Source organism: Limulus polyphemus, unplaced genomic scaffold (genome assembly GCF_000517525.1).
Source record: "Limulus polyphemus unplaced genomic scaffold, Limulus_polyphemus-2.1.2 Scaffold350, whole genome shotgun sequence".
Lineage (NCBI taxonomy): Eukaryota > Metazoa > Arthropoda > Merostomata > Xiphosura > Limulidae > Limulus > Limulus polyphemus.
The window spans coordinates 405,689-423,741 of record NW_013665960.1 but is presented as its reverse complement, the minus strand read 5'-3'; the positions used below and the strand labels follow the sequence as shown (position 1 = coordinate 423,741).

General features: G+C 32.3%; 1 protein-coding gene across 1 annotated transcript in view; it reads left to right on the top strand.

The window, feature by feature from the left end:
• Nucleotides 1–12,381, top strand: part of LOC106457594 (cadherin-23-like) — a 100,455-nt gene extending 88,074 nt beyond the window's left edge. The window contains exon 35 of the mRNA XM_022383592.1: nucleotides 12,272–12,381. Coding sequence (XP_022239300.1) covers nucleotides 12,272–12,381 — 110 coding nt within the window. The remainder of the gene's footprint in view (nucleotides 1–12,271) is intronic.
• Nucleotides 12,382–18,053: the final 5,672 nt, after the last annotated feature.

Here is an 18,053-nt window from a genome sequence, read left to right as displayed (position 1 = left end):
GTGTAGATACTTTTGATGAAAACAACCAAACCAGTTTTTACAAGGAAATAAAGACATGTTCATCCATTACATTATTTACATAACAAGTTTATCACTCTTATCTGTAGCATCTATAAATAATTATTTCATACCGCTATTTATTTAAAATGGATGATATTTTAATATAACAATTTTCCTTTAACATTCAAGCTGTTGTTTTGCAAAATTCAACCACATCATCAACTATTATTTATCTTGCAATAATTATTAAAATTGTAAGTATATATATATATATATATACCTATCACACAGGAAGGAAAGAAATTAATATATTATTCAAAAAGAGAAAATTTCACAATATTTAGATGTATAATAAACCATCGACATTCTTGAATTATTTTTTTTTAAATAATTCTAATTTACCATTTTTGTTCGGCCCACGTTTTTTCTAATGTAATCCATGACTTTATTAATAAAATTACGCAATAATTTCTATTTAAGTATTTAAAGATAGGGAATATATTGATTTTTTTTGTACCTCGCACCAGTAACTGTATGTAATACTCTTCAGGGATTATGTAGGAGTCAAATCTGATTGAGGTAAAATCTGAATATTCATATGATCAGTATCATTGGTAGCCAATTGTTTTTACTGTTTTTGACGAAATCAACAACCCTACTATAAGACATAAAAGGCGAAGAGAGGGAAGGGCAATAAAATTAATATTAAAGCTGGGATGATGGTTCAGAATGTTTCAATTTCTTCGTCTTCTAAGAGCACTCGATTAGTGAACGAGTTGTATATAATGTTCATTATTATCAATCCGACTAGGGTTGTAATTAAGGTAAGGATAATTGTTGTATGGTCTTGAAAAAAGATTATTTTATTATATAATTGGAGAGGCTCTGTCTCTACGCATTAAGCAGACCATTTTTTAAAAATTCCATTCACAAGATTATTTCTAATTTTAGGTACTCCTTGATAACGCTAGAAACCAGGTTTCGATACCAGATGGTGGGCAGAGAACAGATAGCCCATTGTGTAGCTTTGTGCTTAATTACCAACAAACAAAACAAAATCCACTGTAAATACAACTGATAAAGAGTACACTCTAACCAACAGTTCAAAAATTAGTTTAATTCATTGATTAGAATTTAATTCCATTATAAAATAAATAATTATTCACTTCTTCTACTGGCCAAGATTTTATAGTACTTGTCAGTTAGCAATTTGTCAGTTTCGAGTAGACGATGAACACTTTACGCTTGATGATGCTTATCATATATTAATTCAACTTGTAGCCTTGTATGTTTATCCAGTTAACTTATCCTAGGGTTCTGGACCTAGCAGGATCCTTGGCTGGTAGATTCAGGGGAGCCCGAGGGTCTCGTTGTCTATATGGCGTAGCTCCTCAATTGAGAAGAGAGGGATAAGACGCCTACGAAAGGATACCCAGGGATGACGGGGTTTTAATTTTAAGAGTAGATTTTCATAGTCGCTGAACCATAATCTGGGATCATATTTTATGTTTCTTTCTCCACAATATGTGGATCCTGGGATCGCCAGGTTTGATTTTTTTGTTTAATCCCACACTCGCGCGTGCTCACGTACCACGGGCAGGTGTCCTAATAGGTTTTTTGTTGGGATAGAGATCCCCCTCTAAGGTAAATTATAGAAATAACTGCGAATAATGTATTAGCTCGATTGGTACATTGGGGCTTCTGTGAATCATAATGTTGCTTTTGAACCCCGCAGCAGGAGCTTGGATATTTTAGGCTAGTAATCTCAATGATTCTTACCATAAATATAAATACCACTATAATTACCAGATGTTTTGTTAGTTGTCGACTTATCGTCTATTCCAGCACCTCAACTTTGCCTTGGTCTTCACTTTTGCCTGCCAGCCTCAATTTTTTTTTCAAACAGCCATATAACAATAAGCTCAATTAGCTTGTAAAAAAAGCCTTACCCTGTGCTAATTCCCAATCATAAGCCTCGTACAGGGTGAAGGAAGATCGCTCAATCTCCGAGCACCCCTGATGTCTAATTATTTCTCCTGAAATAATTAGTTTTCATCAAAATAACTGCCAGTTAGTTTAGTTTAGTACTAGATGTCAAATATAAAGGGTGGTCTTTATAAGGGAGCAAAATGTCTCCAGGAAATACTATTATCACGGTTATTCGACTGACTAGGAAACATATTGGATAAAATTTAGTTTTTAGAATTAGTATTTAATGTGCATTAGTATTTAATTTAAAATCCAAAGACTGAAAGTAAAAATTCACTTTCTATGTATTTGAATTTAAAACACTAACTCAGAGAAATACGTTAACAGGAAAATAATTACCGAATGAATTGCTCCCTGTATCTCCTAGATGTTGGTTGCTCCTGGATAATAAACACAAGTAATTACGTATTATAATATGATTGAAAAGTTTCGAAGCTCACTTTTCCGATACTTCATAAAGACATGAACTGCAATTGAAATATACTTTGTTTCATTCAATGTTACAACAAGACTCTACAAGAAGAGGACAAAGATAACTGATATATTCGAAAATAAATCTTTTTGAGATTACGATAAATGTCAAAACAATATGGTTAAGTAAAATGCATTCATAGTTTTCAAAGTAAAGTTAAATTAGATATATTCTAAGATCAGTGTTGTGTAACCATTGTTTCATAGTTTTCAGAATTTCTCTCTCGTATTTTCTTCTTACCTACATAATTTCTTAACATTTAATTTCCTCAGATATTTTCAAATAACAATAATGAATTCTATGATCGTTTTTTCGCTGAATATCAGTGATTTAATGAGCATGCCGAGGTGTTAAATTTTAAATTTCGATTCACATATAATTGTATGGTATATTTGCCAGTAAAAACTGATCTCAATCAAACTACTTTTGTTTCTCACTAGTCACCGATCCTTAGCGGACTCTCTGGAAGAGAATCCCATAGTGTCTGCACCTACTTCTTCTCCAAATGGCTCCAATTTGAGGCCAGTGTTGAAAAGAGATCGAACAAATCCCGTTTACCAAAATAATAAACATCCTCAAATACTCATCAAGACATCGCGCCCTCCACCCAAAAACTTTAGCATTCCTACTATTTCAGACTCTTCGTCGGGTCAAGGGTCACTATCGTCCACAAATTGCCATGAACAGAATGACCTGAACAAATCAAATCGCAATGACGGTAACGGTTCTGCAACAAAACACGTCACTTTAATTACGCCTTCTCTGGAAACGTCAGAATTATAGTACATTGGAATATTCCTTAAAAGGAAAAAAAAAAAACTTTTTGTGATACGTCGTCTTTAATTTAAGTCAAATCGACGAAAAATAATGTTCAAACCATCAAGACCATCAGTGGTACAAGAGGCCTAATTGTAAAGGTAAACTCGGGCTTATACACAGTAGTTAAGTAAAAATCTTCAATACTCACACAGTGGCCATTTATAATAAAGGAGTAGAATATTCCTGCTCAAATTTACATGTGTTTAACTGAAATGTTTACAAGGTCAAATATTACCAGAAAATTATTTTCCTAGTATTTTCTTGTATTTTGCTGAAATACTGTCTTTTATTTAACTATAGATGAGTTGCATGTGAAGCACTTTTGACTTTAAATAAAAGAAATAGTTTAAACGACGTTTTACAGGTTAATATTACTAAACTGAGAAATAGGGCTAGTTCTATTATTAAGTGTGTGTTTTTGTTTTTTTTCATGTATGTTTTATGTTGATTACACCATCTTCGTGTTGACGTTAAACTTTTTAGTGCAATTTAAAACACGTGTGATATTTTCAAAATCATGTACGAAAAAAAAAAATCAATTCCTCCAATTATATATAACCTTGGAAGGCTAGATATCAAGTATCCTGTATCTAAGTTACAGACAGGAAGAGGATCTTATAACGAGAAAATTGCAATAGTCATCCTGGTTACACGTGCAGATTGAGTTAGATATGAATCTTGTGTCTAGACCAGCTCGTTTTTTACACAGATATTTCATGACCTATGTCCTCAACCTGGATAACATACATTCTATATTACAACAAGGTCAATCGTTTATTTCGCAGACGTTTTGACCTCTCATTAAGGACACTTTGGTTGTTCCCGCTGGAGAAAAGAACTGAACGTTTTCTAAAAAAAATAAAAAATTAATAAGTTTAGCTGTTTCTGACGAGATTTAAGCCACTTGATAATCTTTATTTTTTAGACCTATTAGCCACAAGAAATTTAGGGAAGGGTTACTTTAAAATATCAAAATATTATTACTTCGTAAATATCCCTGTAAAAGCACTGTCAATTTATCTTTAAAATTAAGAATGAAGTATCTTCAATAGCCCCGTAAGTTAAGAAAGTTGTTTTCGTAAAAATACGTTCATTACGTTACATTAAGATAGATTTTTTTTCTTTTTATCATTTGTGCGTTTAATGTCATATGTAATTGAAAATGCTATTACTGTTTATGAACACTGTGTACATTAAAACTGCTGCAAACTTTAATAACAAACTAAGCAGCAAATTTTTAGAATAATAACCAAATCTAACTTTAGCAATATAAAAAAATTATTTTAATTTTCTCTTTAAACTGATGTCCTGTATATATAGTATGCCTTATTTTGTTCCTGACATCTGTATGTGTTTATTGCTTGAAATTAACGAAGAAAATATTTCATTAGCTGTTTTAATTTCTTTAGATTGAATAATTCCTATACATTATAACTTGGGTAATTTTTTTCACGTGAGTACTTTAAAAATTGTGGCTAACGTTCAACAATCGACAGATTACATCTTTTACTAAATATTCCAATTGTGTTAGGTTTTCAAAATCAATTTAATTATGTTTCAAAAGTGGTTATTCTTTAAAATATAATAATAGACGTAAGAAAGGAAACAAATTCTAATCATTAACATCTGGTTCGTCCACCGTTAGGTTAACAGTAAGTTTATGGACTTACAACGCGAAAATTCAGGGTTCTATTCAACGTAGTGAACAAAGCTCAGATAGCCCATGGTGTATCTTTGACCTAAAAACAACTACTACTACTAAAACTATTTTTTTTTGTTAAACATGAACAAGATTAGTCTGACTTGAAAATATTAGTAAGTTTCTTTATATATATATAACAATGTTTCAATTTATCAATGTGCGAAATATTGTCATCCTTTTTTTTTCAGTGTTATATGGGATTCGTAAAATGAATGTTCTTGTAAAGAAAATAACTTTTAATGATGGTTATTAGTGTATATAAATAATTAAGGTATTGATTCTTCATATGCTTGATCTTGTAATTTTTTACTAATTGAAGTTTGGATTTATTGTAATATATACATATGTATTTTGACCAATGATAAAAATTATAGATGTTTATCAGCAAGACTGTTTTATTTCTTGGGAGATAATATTTTATCCCACAAAACATTCGAACAAAATGAACATGTATGATTATACATACACCAGTTGTGTGAACCATTTCATTTCAATTCTGGCAGATCAAAAGACTAAATAATTTATTTTACTTGTCGCAACCTAGAGGTTACATTTTAGTAATTAATTTTGATTAATTTTTATTTATTATCCCTGAAACATTCCTCGGAAAATCATATAAAACAATCGATAGAAGTTAACAGCGTTGATTCTTAATCATTTAATAGCATCTGTACATATTATAAGCTAATTCTATATGATTGTTAATTTGTGTTAATTTATAAAAAAATACAAAAAACATTTTAATAAGGAAATCAATACAATGGTTTTGCTTTTTATTTTATTTTTAGGTTATAACATTTACACACTATCACCTTATGAAACTTCTGTTTCAGAACAAATCAGCGGAAAGTAAATAAATTCAGCAAAATAGTTAGTAAATGAGTGAGTATTGGAGAAATAATGCACTTCCCAAACATGGTACAGGGTGGGCTGCTATACACGTTTTCTTCAGTTAAATGTTATGGATAGTAAGTTTAAACTGTTTACTAAACCAATCGGACTTGAATATTCACATAATTTGAAGAAAAAAAAGGAGATTGGGTTTAAGATATCAGAGTGAGGTAAATTAATTTTATATTTTGCTTTTCACCGACTGTCTATAAGGTAATTTTTTGGGAGTTTACAGTTTTATTCAAGATAAGTATATTTAGTATAAGGATACGATTTATCTTACATACCATGACAGAAAACAATTGCAAAAGAAAAGAAAAATATATGTAGTTTTGACGTTCAAGAGGTGTTTGCGAAATTAGATAGTATTTGACATCATGGAGTAGGATACGTAAAATTGAATGCATTGAAAGAAAGGTTTTTAAGTTTATTTTAACAACAAAGCAAGAGTGGTGCTTGGTTTTAGTTTTTGTCCATTGACAGTTACAGAGGTGTATGACTACTTTGATTTAACACCTTACAAATTGACTTTGATATAATATCGTGCCCAGGAACGATGAGTTAGAAATTCATAGTTCTCAACAATTAACTGGCATCAAAATTAAGAGCTAATTTTCAAATAAATAACTCTTTGACATCGATGAAACCTATTCTATAGAGGGAAACAGTTTCTTGTAAAGTCGGATATGATAAGTTCACCTTGGTTGAACAAACAGATAATATATATAATATAAAGTGGCCTTAACTGCATTTTTCGTAATGGAAGAGATTCAAAGTGGCTGCTTGAGTCAAACCTATTTAAACCTTGCTTTAATTTTCAGCTTTAACTTCTAGATTCTTTAATAACTGATATACCTCTTTTGAATTTGCATCTGTACTCTTGCTCGAAATGCCTTCATGTATCAAGTTAGCTTTGATTTCTTAAGTATCTGAATTATGGAATTAATTTATTTGCACAAGAAGCTATAATATGACAAAATGATTAAAGGTAGTTGAAAAAGAATTACAATGCAATAAACAATAGTTTGAAAAAATTGAAATATGGGTATAACCTAACCTTCCCTGTTTGGTTTAATGGATTGATATATTACTTGTTAAGTTGTATACAACTGAAACTGTGTTCCAACATAGATGGAAAGTGAGTTTGTCATTCAGCCTAACATCTGAAAATCAATTTAAAATATTTCCAAACATCAGAACCATTCTTATAATTGAAAACATGATACAACTAATTTCAAACTGATGCTAACAAGAAAATTGTAGAGAAAGAAATAGTACTGAAGACTTTTAAAACGAACTTTTTTTTCAACTCTTCTTTTAAGTAAAAATCTAGTGTTAGGCTCATAACGCAAAAAATAGAATTATTACCTGGAAATAACTGAATGTAATAATGTATATTAAATAAAACAATTAATAAAAGAAGTTAGAACTTATTCTTGTGTTATCAAATTCTAATAGCAAGATATCAAGCTCTATGGTTCAGAAATAAAAAGTATTCTATACCCAATGATGTATAAGTCCATTGACGAGCTAATAGTTCATACATGATGAAGTGTAAGAAAATAACTGTTAGTGTTATGGAATGTCAATGAGGCCATTTGTGAGATCATATCACTACAAGACACACACCACATGTTACAAAAAGAGATGATTCTAGACAAGAAAGAAACAATTGCAAGATCAGTCTTTATTCTGTGAAGTATAAATAGTCTTATGAAATTCTTACCCTTATCCTAAGAGCAACATTGCTTCTGATAGTTGAGACAATCACAATCAGGCTGATCTAGTTATTTACAGCTCTAAAACTCCAATTCCCTAAAGCCAGGTTGCATCAGATGGTTAAGCATGGCCCATAAAAGTCCCAATGATTGATGAGATAGTAGAGACAACTTAAGTCAGGACCAACTATAAAGGTTATCCACCTAGGACTATGTTTACATGTAATCTACAACAGATATTTTGGTTCCCAATGAAACTATTGCATCAAAATTTAGCTTATATTTATAGGAAAGTATGGTTTATTACACACGTATACCACAACTACCTGATTCTTTTAGCTACTCTGTGAGCAGAAGTAAATAAATCTTATAGCCCAATTAAATTTATCGTATATTCATTGTGATAGAAAGTAGAGTCTCCAGAACAGAGGTGAACTGACATCTCTCTCACGACTATCGTTGGACTATGCCCTTGACACTGTTGAAAGGAATTTGCATTCTAACCACATCCTATTTTGTTCATTAAAGTTCTATGGATGTTCTATGACTTGTATTTCTCTTATTTTTGATAGTGACAGAAGTTGTATTTATGGAGAAGAAACAATCTATTCAGCAAGTGGAATATGCTTGTCAAAGGGTTCCGCTTGGCTGGAATTTTACTCAATGGCGATGTTAGCATCTACTCAAATGTTTTATTTGTTATGTTTCGGGTGATAGTTATCCTTAGTTGTATCAGGACTAAAGATGTTTAAACAACTGTTGCTTTCTTGATATATATTTGTCTTTTTTCTGTTCGACAGGAGATATTTTTGTTTTCAGAAACACAACCGAAAAATAAAGAAATGTTCAAGTTGCATCTAACATTCAACATCATAGAGCTACCAAACATTCGTCCACACCAAAGTAAACTATTCACATAGTGTAGTTGCCAAATCGGTGAGCCAGTCTTGTACAGTATTACTGTAAAACTAAATCACCGATATTGATTCCTGGAAGGATCCGTGACTTCACAAATTGCCAATTGCTCCCCCTCGTATGGTTTTTGCGAACAGAGCAAAGTCCTTGCAAAATTATCTGCTTCTAATACTGAATGAGAAGGGGAAATAAGTTAGAGTATTGTCATGGCGGTGTCTTACGTTGTGCAATGTTAAAAGTAAAATATAAAACTCATTTAGCTTAGATGAATTGACAACAGCCACAAGTGAAATATGGTTTTCCCGCAATGCCATCTGTTAGTGTAATACATAATTAATATTAATTTCTGAATACGTTTAAAGCTAAACATTAAATATCTGATAGCTTATGGTAAATATCTGCTTAAAATATGGAAAAGCAGCCATTTGCTTGACATTTAGCACGTGATTTTATTTTATTTTCCAGTTTTTTAAATAATTACTTGTCCATTGTTTACAAAGAATACAGACAGAAAAGACAGTTGAATTAAAAAAAAAAACATATTTTTCTAACTGCAAATTAATAGCTACTTTTTATTACTCAAAATCAAAATCATAAAATAGCTAAAAATTAATATTGGCAACAAGACAGTACAAGGTATACATGTGTCATTTCCAAAGGTGTGCGTCTTTTCAAAGTAAAAGAAGGTTAACGTTTTATCTGTTTATTATACTTATAGTAATGAGCTGGTATAGGACAAATGCTACTTTCAGTTGCTTCTCTCATGAGTATTACGCAGGATTTCGATTCGCGGATATTCTACTCTCGATTTAGAATTAGAGGTTAAAATTTCCTTATTTTTGTAGAATTTCACGCATAACTATGCATGGACTGAAATAATCAGGAATTTCACCGTTCCATAACTAGTTTAGAGTGTATATTTAGGCAGGTTTATTCGAGTAATTTTTCCATATTTTCATGGAAGTGTTCTGCATCTAATGTGACGTCATTAACGGATGTCGAAAAGTCGTAAACATGTATTAATTCTCCTACTGAAGTAAAGTTGCGCCAATGGCAAGATATTCGTATCATTTTGGTTTTGTGTCTGAGTCCCATGGAGATGGGAGAGCTCACCTAAATGTATGGTTCAAATACTTGTAAAAATAGATAGGAATTATGATTTTATTCCCTATAAATGTTACTTGTAATAGTTGGTGGCGTATGCAGCTTTGAATTCTGGTATACCACACTCTAAAATCTACTTGGAATTTTTGGCAGTAAAGTAAAATCCTTTTTGCCTTTGTCCATGTGGACGTTTCAAAGAAAGACTCCTCTCAACCCCAACACCAGATAATGTCCCATCAAAATTAAAGACCCGCCAATAAGTAAGAACTTGAGAACACATTGTTCACTGTGAGTAAAGATTTTGTATATTTGTTCACTTATGTTTTTTTTTCCTTTCGATTTATTTCCTGGAACATTCTGGAATCTGAATTGTGTGGATACTTTTGAACTTATATTTGAGCTATCATTGGACCTAAATACCACAGAATATTTAAAAGTGAACAGGACCAAAGGATTTGTTATTGAAGAGTTATATTGAATGTGATTCTTTTTTCTAACTGACTCTGGGTAATGAAACACTTAAAGTCGTGTTCATGGAATGACACTTTCCAAAACCATGTAGAACTTATGGTTGAGAGGAGAGAGCAGCTGCTGAAATGAAGACTAGAGATTTATGGAGCAATCTTTGTCGGGAACTAAATGTACTCCAGCACCCCCACCGACTTTCATCCATATGAAACTTAGCATGCTGAATCTGAGCTGTATTTAGCCGAAACTTTCAGAATATGTGCTGCACTACGACTAAACTTATGGCATATTCATTGTGTGGAGGTAACTTCATTATAATCCTCCACACACACTGACTCGAATCCACGCGACACTCCGTACATATTTAGTAAATATAATATAAAAGAAGAAATCAAATGGGACTGTATAATCGTACTAAAAATAATGATACTCAAAAATATATTTTATATTTCAAATTTTATTGTTTTCATCTCTTCATCAACTACTCTAAACAGCTTTTGTTTATTTTCAAATTAGACATAGCTAGTGAAAGCTCTAGGTCGGAGAGAGTATCTCTCCTATCCGCTGACACACTCAACATTTCCATCCGTGGGCCCATTATAAAATGACAACCAATCTCGTTATTCCATTAAAAGAGCCCGACAAAAGGTTTGTGAATTTAGCCCTCCCTTCCCACTTACTCTAAAGCTAACCAAATTTGGCAGATATTTAGTGTTGATCCTGTGCTATTTTGTGCCGTAAATTTAAAGATTTGTCCTGCACTACAGTTCATTACGCCTGAATTCTGGATTTATTGATATTGTTATGTCTCCGTTTGTTAATTAACTTTCCGTAACTTCGTTCCAACGAAATTTTAACGACACAAGTCTTTACTTAATAAAACTGGTTTATTCTTTCCGAATATAACTTTACCGATACACTCAACTTCAACAATCGCGCTAAACAAACGCTATAACAACGAACGCCAATAATACTTCTGACTGCAGTTCAATTACTCACTATCTACGCACACATTACCTTACCGCGTCACGTTGTCCCCTCTTATATATACCCGCCTACCCTATATCTAGTAATAACTGGAACATTCGCCAAAGTATAGGATAATTCTAGAAAGTAGAGAGCGTGAGAATCACATGATCTCGATGACGCAACAATATGCTGTCAGACTCGCTAACACTTTGGTAACGTCCAGATCTGGCTTAAAAACATACATAGATTTTCTAATAAATAATAATAACATAATATATGGCAGTACCAGTATTTTAGTGATTGTAAGATAAAGTAGGACTTTCAAATTACCCTTGCAACATCACATAATAAACATTACATAGATAAATTAATAAGCTTGGGAACTAACCATGTTTATATCATTATAAAAATATTGCCGATGTTCCCTCTCGGATTTTAGACCCAGCCTTATCATTAACAGATGTTCTTTACATTGATTTTTAAGCTTATGAACCTACATCACACCAACACACAAATTTCATTCATGTTGAGAGCTACCAGTACATGAATGCAATAATATTATTCGCGTTATTCTCAAGTCTTGTGATCCAGTATTACATCACTACGAAGATTTAACTGTCGTTATTTTTTAGGCTAGATACTCATTCTTACATCATTACCAAAAGTTTTTGAGTTCATTTTAATCTTAAGAACCACCCGTACATGAGTACAAAAATGCTATTCAGCATTAAAATGAAATCACTACAAAAAAACAGTGAAGTTAGTTTTTATAATTAGATTGAATCTCAAATCATTTCCAGAAAGTAATTTATGTTAATTTTAAGCTCAAAAACCACCATTATATTAACGAAAGAAATTATTCACGTCCAGCTTAAACTTTATTCTTACGTTTACAATATATAACTGCTAAAACATCATTGACACCATACTTAATTACTATAGTATGGAGACCCTCGGTGGTGACACAGGGGAAAAAGTTTTAAACTCCGACTTCTTAATACTACCTCCCGGGGGGGGCTGTAAGGATACGTACCAGGTTTGGTGTAAATCGTTCCACCAGGTCGCCATTTATAAGAGGACAAACACACAGACTTTTATCAAATATTGATCTATATTTTTAACATTTAAGACATACACTTGCATCATTCCTAAACCATTTACGTTAATTTTTCGGTCAAAGAATTAACCTTGGAATGTTACACAAGTATCTGATTTTTTTCACAGGAACTCAACAGTCAGCCACTACTAGTACAGATATTCCTAACACAACCCACATATGTTTCTTATATAATTTATCAGTTACCGCAAAATACTGGGGAACTTTTTACCTTTAACGCATTATTTTATATTTACAAAATAGTGATGTTGAATGACATATAACTTATACTATTGATAATGTTTTTGGTCATTCATGACATGATTTAAGTAAATCTTCTTTATTAATTCAATGAGAATAAAACATGTGAAGCCACTCATGTTTGTAGCAACGTTTTAGCTTTAAAAAATAAGCACTGAAAATAAGCTGTTTCGACTATAGAGGCTCATTCCGTAATCTAATGACGCCAAGGAAATGTAAGCATTGAAATGGTCTAAAAACAAGGGTGAGGAAACAGTGTGACCTTCAGCGTACAGTGTACACGTACTTGACAAATCACATACGTTAGAAGAGCGTCACGTGACTTCTTTCTATCTCTGATTTATTATTGTTTGCTCAAACCACTAACATAGAAACAAAGAAAGAAGAGATTTTCACAACGAGACTTGAATCCCTTCAAACCAGAACAAATCTTTCTGAAAATTCCAAACTCACTTAAATCCATTATCAGGGTTTATAACCTTAACATCTGTATTCGATCCCTATGATAGGCACAGCGTAGGTAGCCCATTGTGCAGCTTTGTGTTTAGAGCGAATAAAATGTAGTTGCCCAATCAAGAAGAAAAATCACAAAAATTCTGGAATATTTCTACTCCACGTGACAGTCATAAAACAGTCTTCTATACACAAAGTAAAGAAATATTTCTACTCATGTGACAGTCATAAAACAGTCTTCTATACACAAAGTAAAGAAATATTTGTACTCCACGTGACAGTCATAAAATAGTCTTCTGTACAAAAAGTAAAGAAATATTTCTACTCCACGTGACAGTCATAAAACAGTCTTCTATACACAAAGTAAAGAAATATTTCTACTCCACGTGACAGTCATAAAACAGTCTTCTGTACACAAGGTAAAGAAATATTTCTACTCCACGTGACAGTCATAAAACAGTCTTCTGTACACAAAGTAAAGAATTATTTCTACTCCACGTGACAGTCATAAAACAGTCTTCTGTACACAATGTAAATAAATATTTCTACTCCATGTGACAGTCAAAAAACAGTCTCCTGTACAAAAGGTAAAGAAGGACAAAAAAACAACAACAATTATCACATAAGACAATTGACCCTGCAACAAAAGGTTTCAGCTCAGGCTAGATTTAGCATTTGACTACGACCACATTTTGGATGTTCTAAATAATAATTATACTGTGAATTAATTAACGATTTACTTCCTCTCCTGGCTACGTTTAATTTCATACTTCGCCACAGTTTTGACTGTTTTTCTTTCTTTTTTCCTCGGTTTCAAGTTAATGATGAAGTTTGGCCTTGAGTGTGCTCGCATATGAATAATAATAACGGTTACCACGTGTTGATGGTGCTCTTGACAGTTCTCTCTTGGCAAGAAAAGAAATATCGTGAAAGTTGATATGGTGAAATAATAGACGAATCACTGTTCTTTATCTATATTTTTCAACAGTTTACAGCGGCGAATTTAAAGTTCTTAATATTAGCAATCGCTAAAAACATTTTTTATGATGCACCGTTTGTAATTTGAGTCATTTCGACGAAAAATTAAGTAAGACATCATCAAAACCGTCGGTAATGATAGAGGCCTAACTGTATAGTGTAAACTTGGTCCTATGCCCAATAATTAAGTAAACATTCCACTACTTACACAGAGATCATTATAAAAAAGGAGTAGAATATTCCAGCTAAATTTAAATGTTTAAGTAGAGTGTTTACAAAGGAAACACACCAGAATTCTTTTATTTTACGTCTCATCCTTTGTTGTACTTTGCTGAAATACTGTCCTATGAATCACAGAATAAGCATCGAAGCTATGATTTTGTTAAGTTTAAACAATAAGTGAGTTTCATCTGAGACGGACCTCCAATGGCTCTGCGATATGTCTGTGGACTTATAACGCCAAAAACCGGATTTCGATACCCGTGGTGGGCAGAGCATAGATAGCCCATCGTGTAACTTTGTGCTTAACTTAAAAAAACAAGAAATAAAAGAACAACCATCTGAGACGAATCTGACTTTGATTTGACTGATGTTTTACAGATTAATATTACTAAATTGATAAATAGATCTAGTTATATTATTACGTGTTCATTATTATTTTCATTTGTTTCATGTTAATTGTACCACCTTCTTGTTGACGTTAAACGTTTTAGTACAATTTAAAACTAGTGTAAAGTTGTAAAACTCACATACAAGTCATCCACAAACAAAGGTAGTATTATCAATTAGGTATAAGCTTAGTTTGATAGATAATAAGTCTAAACAGTTACAAATGGTAAGTACGTCTTCAAACGAGAATATCGTAGTTATGATTTACAGAGTCAAGCACGTGCTGCGTACGTGCTCAGATAGCGTTAGTTATGACTGTCTGAAACCTCTAGTCATGTGAAGTGATGATTTAGGTATTTTATTGCTTATATTCCGAAGATGGATATCAAATATATTATACTTCGGGAAGGTCAATCATTTATTGCATGGACTTTATCACCTCTCATTACAGTTTCCATTACGGAGGAGATAAACACACGTTTTCCAAAAATATAAGTAAATAAAATTGATTTCGTATATTCATAAGATCTTAAAGATTTGTCTGGAAAATACAAGGTTTCTTATTTAGAGCGCTGGTAGGAACGGAGGATTTTGATATAATGGAAATAACTGAAACATGGTTAAATGCAGACTACTTTGATGACAGAAATTTCTTGGAAATACAGGGTTATAGTTTATTTAATAGGGATTGAGTACTAAAAAGAGGGGGAGGATTGGCTTTATATCTAAAATGTGAGTTGAAGTTAAGGATATCAAATATAATAGCAAGGAGACTGGATTCATTTGGGTTTCTATTAGGAGATATAAAAGGAAAAGACTTTTATTGGCAATTTGTTACAGACAACCATATTAACTGATGAAATTAGTGAGAAACTTTACAGTGAGATTAAGATATCAGTTATTAGTGAAGTCATAATTATGTTAAGAGTCAAACCATAAGTTTTTTTGGAAACTGTTCAAGGTGGTTTTCTTCACCAATTGTCAAGGAACCTATTAGAAACAATGCTATTTTAGATTTATTGTTAACTTCAAATACAGAAATGGTTGAGAGGGTGGAAATTGGGGAATATCTAGGTAAGTGATCATTCTTCTATTAGGTTCGATGTTTTCCTGCATTGGGAGATGAGGAACAATGATATTTTGGTTACAAATTTCAAATAAGCAAATTTTGGAGGAATGTGACAAGAATTATCTGTTGTGAATTGGGCAGATAAATTATACGGAGACACTGATCAAATGGGTGAATTTTGTAAAGATTCAAGATAAATACATTCTTTGCACAAAGGAGAAGGTGGCTGCAAGTAAAAAATCATGTTGGCTTACAAAAGTTATACCGGATTAAACTAAAGAAAAGCATCACACATTTAAGAAATTTAAATTGACTGGTATGACGGGAGATTTAGAATATTACAGGAAATAAACAAAGCTGGTCAAACAGGAAATTAGGACATCAAAAAGATGTGTGAAAAATGTTGGCTGAAAATGTCAAAATTTGTAGTATGGATTTTTTTTAATACATTAAGGGTAAACAAAATGTTAGAATGGTGGTAGGACCTTTGACGGATGATAAAGGAAAGCTCGTTCTGATGATTATGAGATGGCTGGGTTATTAAATTCTACTTTTTCTTCAGTTTTTACTAATGAAGATTTAAGCAATATTCCTCATCTTGAACAGTTAATAGACGAAAATAGAACGAGATGATCACATTAATTCTGAACTGGGTCAAAAAATGGGAAGTTTAAAGAATGATAAGGCTATTGGGCCAGACAATATTTCTCCAAGGGTTTTGAAGAAGGTTAAAGATTGGATATGTGAGCCACTTGCTACTATTTTTTGTAAGTCCCTGAATAGCTAATGTTATTTCTCTTTTCAAGGGAGATAATAAAAACTGTCCCAGTAATTACAGACCCATTAGTCTTACATCAGTTGTGGGAAAAGTTATGGAAAGTCTGATGAAAGATGTTTTTCAAAGTCATTTAACAATTTTAGAATTTTATTGGATAGTCAACATGGTTTCACTAATGGAAAATCTTGCCTTATAAATATTTTGACATTCTTTGAACTGGTTGCTGCTTATGATGAGGGTAAGTGTGTATATTTGATGTATCTGAATTTTCAGAAAGCATCTGATAAGTTACACATAAAATTATCTATATAGGTGTGGAAGATAAGTTAGCTAATTGAATAAAAGAGTAGCTGGATGAAAGAAAGCAGAGGGCTGCTATAAATGGAGTTCGGTCAAACTGGCTTATTGTCAAAGAGGGGTGCCATAGGACTCAGTTTCAGGATCTTTGCTATTTTTGATTTACATCAATGAAATATATGAAAAATTAATCACTAAATTACTTAAATTTACTGATGATATTAAGATCTTGGGTGTTGATGATTGTGAGGAGGATGCTGCTGCTTTACAAAAGGATTTAGATCATTTAGTGAGTTGGGCGAATAAATAGTAAATGGGTTTTAATTATAATAAATGCAAGGTAATGCATGTGGGTTATCATAATTTGAATTATAAGTATAATTTGGATGGACATAACCTTAATAGTGTTATGAAGGAAAGTGATCTTGGTGTAGTGGTTGATTAGTTTTTTAAGCCATCCAAGCAGTGTGTTGTTGCTAGTTGTAGGGCAAATAGGATTTTAGGTTGTATCTATAAAAATATTGAATACAGGTCTAAAGAGGTTATAATTTCATTGTATAGGTCACTGGTTAGGCCACATTTGGAGTATCATGTTCAGTCTTGGGGTCCTTACATTAAGAAAGACATTGAATTGTTGAAAAGGGTTCAGAGGAGGGCTACTAGAATGATGCCTTAAGTGTTGTCGTACGAGAAGAGGTTAAGATCTCTGAAATTGTTTTTTCTTGAAAAAGAAGAGTTAGAGGGAATATGATTGAGGTGTTTAATATTGTAAAGGGAATTGATAGTGTTGATGCATTATCTTTTTTCACACTTAATGGTGAGAATGGTAGGACTAGGGGACACATGTATAAATTTTAGCAGGGTAAGAGTCATTTTCAGCTTAGAGAGTTTTATTTTTCTAACAATGTGGTTGTCCTTTGGAAAGGGTTGCTTTCGGTTGTTGAGGGGCAGTAAATTTAAGTGAATTTAAGAGAAAGCTTGATTACTATATGAATGATAAGGGCTGGCTTTGGTGTTTTTTTATTTAATAGTTTTAGTTTAGTTTAGAGGATGGGGCAACCTAAATGGACCAATAGGTCCCGTCTTGTCCCTAAACGTTATATTAATATGAAAATCAAATTAGATCTCCCCCTTTATTAACATCGTTACAAATGTGACTTTCCACATTCCCGTTTTTTCTAGCATCCAATGTTATGGAGCGACAGCACTGTTGTAGAATGCTTTGGTGATAGCGCGTGCTTTGATATTTTCATGTAAAACTGATTTCCCTTAAAAGTTCGGTGAATAACAAGAGGTTCGTCAAAATATCTACTACGAAATTATTCTATATCCTCTGACTAAATGTATTCGTGAAAAAGGGTTAAACTGAACACAAATGTACTGTTAGAATAAACAATCTTTATTAAAAAGCAAGCACAGTATACAGTCGCCTCAAGTGGAGAGTTAGGTTTGAAAATGATATTTG